This window comes from Brassica oleracea, chromosome C6 (assembly GCF_000695525.1).
Source record: "Brassica oleracea var. oleracea cultivar TO1000 chromosome C6, BOL, whole genome shotgun sequence".
Lineage (NCBI taxonomy): Eukaryota > Viridiplantae > Streptophyta > Magnoliopsida > Brassicales > Brassicaceae > Brassica > Brassica oleracea.
Window position 1 is genome coordinate 17,526,873 of NC_027753.1, and position 9,636 is coordinate 17,536,508.

Sequence of the window (9,636 nt, forward strand, 5' to 3'; positions counted from 1 at the left end):
TTAATACCACTAGATGAATGAGATGCATGTAGAGAAGTAACCATAACTCTAGGCGGTTTATATGATGCACTAAGGGAAATACCAAGTGTGTTACCAGACTCTTTTAGAGCTTTGATGAGAGCCTCTAGGTCTGACTTCTTGATAGATTCATCTTGTGTAGTTCTCACAGCTGAGCAGCCGCTGAAAGACATTGTCTTTCCTTCACTAGCACCATTAGTGCGCTTAGGAGTAGATGGCTCTCCTACTTCACCAGAGAAGTTTTCCCTTGCATCTGAATATGGAGTCCGAAATTTCTGAGGTTTGAGGTGTGGATGGAGGATCCAACATTTGTCTTTGCCATGACCCTTCTTCTTACAGTGATCACACACCCAAATCTTCTTATCTTCTGGTTTGTAGTACCCTTTGTTAGCTACGCCTTCTGGTTTGGTCTTTGCCCCTTCAGCTTGATTTACCATGATGAGCTCTCCCTTTCTCCCAAAGAGCCCAACTGATCCTTGCTCCTTTTGGATCTGAGAGCACACTTCATCTAGAGATGGGAGCTCCTGTCCTCTTAGGATGTGTTTGATCAAGTCATTATACGCGGGGTTTAGAGTGAAGAGAAGCGCAAAGACTTTATCTTGCTCTCTTCTCTGGTTCAGTACTTCAGGATCCAAAGTACTTGGCCTCAACATCTCTAGTTCAGCCCACAAAGACCTAAACTTTCCAAAGTGTCTATCAAACTCAGTATCCTCTTGACACAAGTTGTTGATAGCCCTCTTGACTTCAAACACTCTACTGATGTTGGAGACATTTCCAAACACCTTTTGAAGTGTATCCCACAGATCTTTAGAAGTTTCACAGTAGGAGTAAGCTTCCAAGATTGAGGGTTCAAGACTGTTGTGGATGATAGATAACACCATGAGATCTTCTTGAACTCTTTTCTTATCACCAGCTTCAGCCACCACTATCTCCTTACCATCCTCTCTTAGGATAGTCTTCTTCTTAAGGCCTCTGCCTTCTTCAACAATTTCCCAGAGACCTCTGCCTCCAAGAGCTGTCTTAGTTAACCTTGCCCAAAGTAAGTAGTTAGCTCCCTTGAGAGTAACTGGAATCACAACCATCTTTGAATTTCCTCCTGCAGAATCCATTAAGAACAGGTCAAGCACAATGAGAAGAACAATATTTTTTTTTTTTAAGTAAATAGAAACAGAGTGAAAGATTGAAAGATTGCGGAAGACCTAGGGTTCAAGAGCTTGTTGCTCTGATACCATGAGAATTTATGAGAATTTATGAGAATTAAGAAAGATAAGAGAAATTAAATGAAGAACATAGAAAATAATGAGAGACTTTCTTGAAAGATAATGAGAAAAGAGGAATTGAATTGCTTGATTGTTTCATGTATCAAGAGTACCTATATATATACATCAAATGGGGAGCCAAAGACAAAGATGCTCCCATGCACTAAATGAGGCTCTCTTGCACTAAGGAGAGGCTCCCTTGCATTAAGGAGAGGCTCACATACACTAACTAAATAAAGAAATGATAGTGCATGATATGTGGGCATGATACTCCACTCACCAAACAACCTCATTTTACATTTACTACAATTTACGTTCTTAAGTTTACTCATATTTGTTTTATGATCAACACAAAGAGCGGCCACAATGACAACTCCAACCAAGGAACAGCCTCATGTGGGTCAACGTTTGACTTCTCATCATACGGTAACCAAGGAGGGGCACATGACGTGTCGTTGACGCTTGGGTTACAGACTGGTGGTATGAGTTTAGCTTTATCTCCAGTGACGGCTCAAGGGGGTCCACTTTATTACGGTAGAGACCACATTGGAAGGATCGGTTCAATATACACCGTCGATGTTGGATGATGAGCAAGCTCAGACTTTGCCTTACAAGAATATTATGGGAGCTCAATCACTTCACGATATGGTTTGAAGAACATTTTAAAACGAAATTGGGATTCGAATGCTCTTTTCAAATTGATTCGGTTATGTAACGGTTTAGTTAAGATAAAAATAGATATTTGAAATATGCCGTTAGTTGGTTCGTCAATATACACTTTTTGGATATATTTTTATTTATCTAAAAAATATAATATTCAAGTTGAGGGTACTATTTTCCGGTTCTAAGGTCGTAACATCTATTAAACAAGATCTGAAAAGATCACCTTGAATCACAAGAGAATGGAAGTATGAGAATGTATTTGGGAATGCCTGAAAGAATTTATGGCTCTAAGACTCAGGTCTTCTCCTTCGTACAAAAATGTATGAATGGAAGGATTAACAACTGGTCGGGTAAATTACTATCTCGTAGAGGCAAAGAAGTGCAAATAAAATCAGTAGCGCAAGCGACTCCAACGTATGTGATGTCCTGCTACTTAATGCCAAAAGGAGTATGTTAAAAACTATCAACTGCGGTGGCTAGGTTTTGGTGGAGTACGAAAAATAATAGTCGAGGAATCAATTGGGTAACATGAGATAAGATATGTGTACCGGTGTAGAAAGGAGGCTTAGGTTTTAAAGCTTTTCGATATTAACCTTGCTCTTCTAGCCAAACAGGTGTGGCACATGCTGGTGTATCCTAACTAGCTCCTGGCTCGCGTTCTTAAAGTTCGATATCATCGATACTCAAACCCTCTTAGAACTGGGAAAGCTTATACGCCATCTTTTGGATGGCGAATTCCGATGGCGGCAAAACATGTCCTAGAAGATGGGGTATGCAGAACAATTGGAACAAGGGCAGAGATGAGTGTGAGAGAGGATGTTTGGATCCCGTCCGAAAAAGCCAGACCAGTGCGACCAGCTCATTTGAATTTCGATCCAGACCTTAAGGTTCATCATCTTATAAACTATGAGACAAAAGAAGTGGGATGAGAATTTCATCTCTGAGGTGCTTCATGCTGGAAAATTCCTCAAATTCTATAAATTAAGATCAGTAAAACAGGAAGACAAGATGGATACTGTTGAAAACACTCGAAGTAAGGTCATTATACAATGAGATCGGGATACGAGGTGGTTGTTGAACAAAAGAAAAATCAGGTTCCCACTGAGATGACAGAACCAAGCATAACAGCCTTGAGATAAAAAGTCTAGAGGCCAAAGACGGCAAGGAAAATTAAATATTTCCTATGGCAGGCTTTATCTGGTTTTGTTTCATCAGCAAGTAAATTGGTCGAGAGACATTGCAGAACATATTCAACTTGTCAACTGTGTGGAGCTGCTGTAGAAGACATAAACCACATTGTGTTTGAGTGTCCACCGGCGTTTCAGTGTTGGGCTTTCCCACGATCCCATCACCCCCAGGATTATTCCCGTGTAAGTCATTATTCGCAAAATTCGACTTTCTATTTCATCAAGTACTGACAACAAACAGAGAAGGAGAAGAATTCTTGCTGTTCCCGTGGTTGATTTGGTACGTATGGAAAGCGAGGAACGAGAAGTGTTTCAACGGGAAAGACGTATCTCCGGACATGCTACAACTAGCCAGTGGCAGATGTACATAGAGCTTGGGTGGGGCACTTACCTACCATAAACTTTTTAAGCTAATGTAAATTTGTCAAGATTATTATGAATGTCCCTGTTAAAAAACCAATTTTATAAAGAATTTAGTAGTGCTTAATAGTTTTGCCCCGGATAAAAGTAATTTCTAGCTCCGCCCCTGCAACTAGCCACTCAAGAAGCTGAATCATGGCGTAGAGCACAAATAAGATAAGAGATGAACTCAGCAGAGGAACCAAGACCAGAGCATAGAGGTGCCATCCTAGAGCAGGGGAACTCAGAGCTCCGGTTTAAATGTGGCGCAGCGTATCAACGGTAACTCAGCTCAAATCTAAAGATTTAGATTAAACCTTTAGAGACCTGACTTCTTGAATCGAAGAATTGAATCAAATTCGATGCAAGGCTCTCGGATTGATGAATTTAATCGAATCAACACAAGGCTTAAGAGAAATCTTTTGATTAATAACTTTTCAAAAACTATCATATAAAAGCCAAAGCATCACGACTTATATAAGTCTTAAGGGTAGGTTATAAACTCCTAACCCTTCCTAAAACAAGAAATCTAATAACTTAAAAGGAAACATGACTTAAACAAGAAAAAGGAAACTTTAAGAAAAGCTGACATAGTTTGATAACGTGGCGGTGAAGGTACTATGATGCTGCATCAGGTCCCCCGGGGTTAGGAAGATTCGACCCCGAATCGTGAACCGTATCTGGAGGAATGTAACGAGACAAATAACGGACATTGAACACGTCAGAAGTGTTGATAAGAGCAGGGAGATGAAGACGATAAGCATTATCGTTGATACGTTCAAGAACTTGAAGGGGACCTATCTTCTTGGCTTTCAATTTGTTATAGTCACGTGCTGGCATCCTATCCTTTGTAAAAAATGCCCAAACAAGGTCGCCTACTTCGAACACAAGGCGTCGACGATGGAGGTCAGCTGTATTCTTATAACGGTCGGCCGAAGACTGCAAGTTAGTCACAACGCGATCGTGAACTTGATGAATGGTGTCGATGAAATCAGCTGCAACACCATGATGTCTTGTGAGATCGGGCAAGGTGGTGAGGTCAAGAGGTCCGCGAGGAACCATTCCATAAATGACCTGAAAAGGACTGTACCCCGAACTTCTGTTCAACGCATGGTTTATGTGCGAACTCGGCTTGAGGGAGCTTAGAGTCCCATGATTTGATGGAGTCTCCGACAAGGCAACGAAGTAGATTGCCTAAAGAACGATTTGTAACTTCGGTCTGGCCGTCCGTTTGAGGATGATAAGCGGAACTCATATCGAGACTAGTCCCTAATATCTTCCAAAGAGAACACCAAAAGTGTCCTAAGAAACGAGAATCGCGATCAGAGACAATGGATGTAGGTAAACCATGCAACCTATAGATTCGCGAAAGAATAAAGTGTCCACTTGAACAGCGTCGGTGGTTTTCTTGCAGGGGATAAAGTGAACCATCTAGGAAAAACGATCCACAACAACAAATATAGAGTCAAAGCCTTTCTGAGTACGAGGAAGACCCATGACGAAATCCATGCTGATGTCGGTCCATGGCTGAGTAGGGATATGCAACGGTAGGTAGAGACCGGCGTTTGTTGCATGACCTTTGGGCTGTTGACACACAACACAACGTTCAACAAAGCGTTCAACATCTCGGCGCAAAGTTGGCCAAAAATAAGAACAAGAAACAAGATGTAACGTCCGATCACGACCAATGTGACCCTCATTATGCATTTCAGAGATGAGCTGGAGACGCAGACTACAGGCTGGAACACAAAGGCGATCACCCCGAAAGAGAAACCCATCGTGGAGCACAAAGTCTTGAGAAAGACCAGACTGAACTTCTGTGAGAACGTTCCCAAAGAACGCATCGGACTGGTATAAGTCAGAAAATGACGCGAAACCAGGAACACTCACTTGGAAAACGGCGAGGAGACTACGATGCCGGCTTAAAGCATCAGCAACGCGATTGGAGACGCTGGATGTATGCTTGATAACAAATCTGAACTGCTGTAGATAAGCTACCCATGCCGCATGTTGGGAAGACACTTTGTCCTGACTGCTAAGATGCTTAAGAGCATCATGATTAGTAAAAAGTACAAACTCCTTGTGAAAAAGGTAGTGTCTCCAGTGCTTGATGGCTTGAACAACAGCGTAGAACTCAACGTCATATGTACTGTAACGCGACCGTGCGCCACCCAACTTCTTGCTAAAGAATGCAATGGGTCGATTTCTTTGGCTAAGGACGGCACCTATGCCAGATTTAGAGGCGTCACAATGTAACTCGAAGACTTGAGAAAAATCCGGTAAATCTAAGATAGGAGTCGAGCTAAGCTTGTGTTTGATGATGTCAAAGGCGCGGGACGCCTCGTTGGTCCAGACAAATGAACCCTCACGGCAAAAACAGTCAGTAAGTGGTGCCATGAGACTACTAAATTGCGGTACAAAACGACGGTAGAAAGATGCTAAGCCATGAAAGCTTCTGGCCTCAGACAGTGTTGTAGGTCGCGGGCAAGACCAGATAGCTTCGACTTTGCCCGGATCAACAGACAAACCATCAGCAAAAACAATGTAGCCAAGAAAGTACACTTTGATTGATCCAAACTCACATTTCTTTGTGTTCGAATAGCTGGTCACGTCGTAGAACCAAGAGAACTTCTCGGAGATGAACCAGATGTTCGGCCATGGTCATACTAAAGATGAGAATATCGTCAAAGTATACTACCACGAATTTGCCAATGAATGGACGTAATGACTGATTCATGACGCGCATAAAAGTACTAGGCGCATTAGACAATCCAAAAGGCATGACAAGCCACTCGAAAAGTCCTTCACGAGTTTTAAACGCTGTCTTCCATTCATCATCAGGTCTGATACGAATCTGATGGTAACCGCTCTTGAGATCGAGTTTAGAGAACAAGGTAGCAGTACCAATCTGGTCAAGAAGATCGTCGAGACGTGGAATGGGAAAATGGTAGCGGACTGTGATTTTGTTGATGACGCGACTATCGACACACATACGCCACGAGCCGTCTTTTTTTGGGATGAGTAAAGCAGGGACAGCACACAGACTTAAGCTTTCACGTAGAAATCCTTTAGCCACGAGTTCTTCGACCTGACGTCGCAGTTCTTCATGTTCGGTTGGACTCATGCGATAGTGGGCTCTGTTTGTGAGAACTGCATCTGGAACCAAATCAATACGATGTTGTATGTCGCGTAGAGGTGGAAGTCCGGTTGGTAAATCAGCGGGAAAGACATCGCTGAATTCTTGAAGAAGAGTGGAGAACTCAGATGGAAGTGATGGCGATAAGGACAGTGAATTTGTGTTGAGAATTGCTAACATGAATCCTTCCTGTCGGAATGTCTCTTCAAACTGTTTACGCTGAAGGATCAGAACCGGCGCTGCCTTAGAGATTTGAAGTTCTGGTGCTGAAGGTTGAAGAGTAAAGTTACGGTTTTGGAACCGAAAACTATAAGTGTTCTTGAACCCATCATGTAGAATTCTGCGGTCAAAGATCCATGGGCGTCCTAAAAGGAGATGACAAATATCCATAGGAGCCACATCACACTGGACTTGATCTCTGTACACATCACCCACCGAGAAGGAAATCAACGCACGGCGAGTGATTAACAAATCTGTGTTTGTATCAAGCCAAGCTAACTTGTATGGATAAGGATCAAGCTCTGTTGGAAGATGTAGTTTAGTAACAACCTCCTCTGCGATCGCATTCTCACTACTCCCAGAGTCAATGATAAATTTGCAAACCTTTCCGTCAATCGTACACTTGGAGTGAAAAAGGTTATGGCGTTGTGGATTATCATCAGGAACTCGGGGTGCAAGACAAACACGGCAAAGCATTAAAGCTGTGCCGGTGTCTGCATGAAGAATCTCAGTATCTTCTTGCTCATTTGTGGGCTCTTCATCATAGATCACTTCAACGTCATTGCCAGATGTATCAAGGAGAAGGACGCAACGGTTTCGTGTTGGGCAGTTAGACTGGCGATGACTAATTTCACCACAAGGGAAACAACGAAGTGAGTTCGGACGTAGTGGACGATTGTCAAGAACAGGAACGATGGCTGTTTCTGGTTTGACAGGTCCTGCATCGTCTGTTGCTGGTGTTTGAGGTTGAGTCGATCGTGACGGACAGGCGCTAGTCTAGGAGGAGAACGACGTTTTAGTTTGAGATTCAATGGTTAGTGCATGTTGATGGGCTTCAGACAATGTCAACGGATGGAAGAGATTGATTGTGTGTTGAATTTGTTGTCGGAGTCCTGCTGTGAAACGTGCTACTAGTTGTCGTTCGGAGTCTTGCAAATCCACACGATTGAGAAGCAAGAAAAACTCTGTAGAGTACTCAGCCACAGAACGGGTTCCTTGGCGTATGGTATGGAGACGTTGGAACATCATCTGGTCATAGTTATATGGAAGGAACGTCTTCTTGAGTTTCGCCTTGAGTTTATCCCACGCTAGAATTTTAGGTTTACCGAGACAAGCTCGAGCTGTCTTTAATTAGGTCCACCATGCTGCGGCATGTCCACGAAAGCGCATGGTTAGAAGAGGAACACATCACTCCAATGGGGCTCTTTTAAACTCGAGAATTTCCTCAACCGTAACTATCCAATCAAGTAGTTCTTCGGCTGATGTCTTTCCATGGAACTCTGGTATCTCGGTTTTGAATCATGTTGTCCACTGAGTATCGGCTGCTGCAACTTGAGCGTTGTCTTGAGCAATAGCTCTGCAAAGGGGTTAGCATTAACTGCTGCGACGAACCGGTCTGCTTTGTCGTCTTCATCTTCTTCCCCGTCGTTATCACGTTCAATGTTATCGCGAGCTGGGGGTGGTGGTGGTCGTTGAACATTAAGGGCTTGGAGGGCGGTGGTGATCGTGGCCATATGGGCTTGAAGCTCAGCAATGGCATCGCGGGTAATTTCTGCCTTGGTACGTAACGGTGCTCTACGAGTTCGAGCCATCAGATATGATTAACAAGGAACGTAGCAAAGCTCTGATACCAACCTGGCGCAGCGTATCAACGGTAACCCAGCTCAAATCTAAAGATTTAGGTTAAACCTTTAGAGACCTGACTTCTTGAATCGAAGAATTGAATCAAATTCGATGCAAGGCTCTCGGATTGATGAATTTAATCGAATCAACACAACGCTTAAGAGAAATTTCTTGATTAATAACTTTTCAAAAACTATCATATAAAAGCCAAAGCATCACCACTTATATAAATCTTAAGAGTCGGTTATAAACTCCTAACCCTTCCTAAAACAAGAAATCTAATAACTTAAAAGGAAACATGACTTAAACAAGAAAAGGGAAACTTTAAGAAAAGCCGACATAGTTTGATATCATGGCGGTGAAGGTACTATGATGCTGCATCAAAATGTCAAGTAGATGGATTGAGACGAATGGATGAGTCTTCATTCTACTGGAAGATGCAGAGGTGATTCTGCAGGGACAGAAGTGTTGTCCACGTTCGTAGACACCTGTTAACATAAAACGGAGGAACTTATTTGGGAAATAAAAGAAGTATGCAGCAGAGGTTATCATCAGGTCATGTTTGAATTAGATTGCCAACAAGTGCTCAACATCATTAACAAGGAAGAAGATTGGCTGGCGTTAGCACTTGAACTGGATGATATCAAAGCTAATAGTGTTGATTTTTCATGATATTGTTTTCTCTTATCTCCCTCAATCTCGAAGCCTCCGTGCAGTCTTAGAAAAAGGGGGACGATCACGTGCTCAATGTTTCTCAAATGTAGCCTATTCATGGAATTCCGTAAATATTCCATTCCAAAAATAAAAAAAAATTGGTTTTTTTTTGGAGATTGGAATTGTTAGTCCAAAAGAGGCAAGTTTATGCAGCATGCCTCAATGAATAAAAGTGATTTATTAATGAAAGTTTAGTTGATGACAAAAAAAACTGAATTCAGTGTTTTTAAAACCGGACTGACCCGATGGTTGAACTAGATTACACCGTGAACTGGTTACATAGTCAGGTTAGATCTAATAATTGGTTCACGTAGCCGAATTGGATCTCACAGTTATTAAACTGATAAAAAATATTAAAACTATCAAAAATATATAAAACATCCATATATTTATATTTATAATATTTTATGTTTTAAAT

General features: G+C 42.1%; 1 protein-coding gene across 3 annotated transcripts in view; it reads left to right on the top strand.

Annotated features, from left to right (window-relative positions):
- Positions 1-2,026, top strand: part of LOC106296860 (homeobox protein BEL1 homolog) — a 10,219-nt gene extending 8,193 nt beyond the window's left edge. Inside the window, exon 5 of one of the 3 annotated variants that reach the window (XR_001261334.1) lies at positions 1,633-1,702. Coding sequence is in view for 1 of the 3 variants with exons in the window: in XM_013733095.1 (XP_013588549.1) it covers positions 1,634-1,864 (231 nt within the window). In the remaining 2 variants the exon portion in view is untranslated. Of the gene's footprint in view, positions 1-1,632 lie in introns of all 3 variants that reach the window. The other 2 variants (XR_001261333.1, XM_013733095.1) reach the window with 2 other exon arrangements.
- Positions 2,027-9,636: the final 7,610 nt, after the last annotated feature.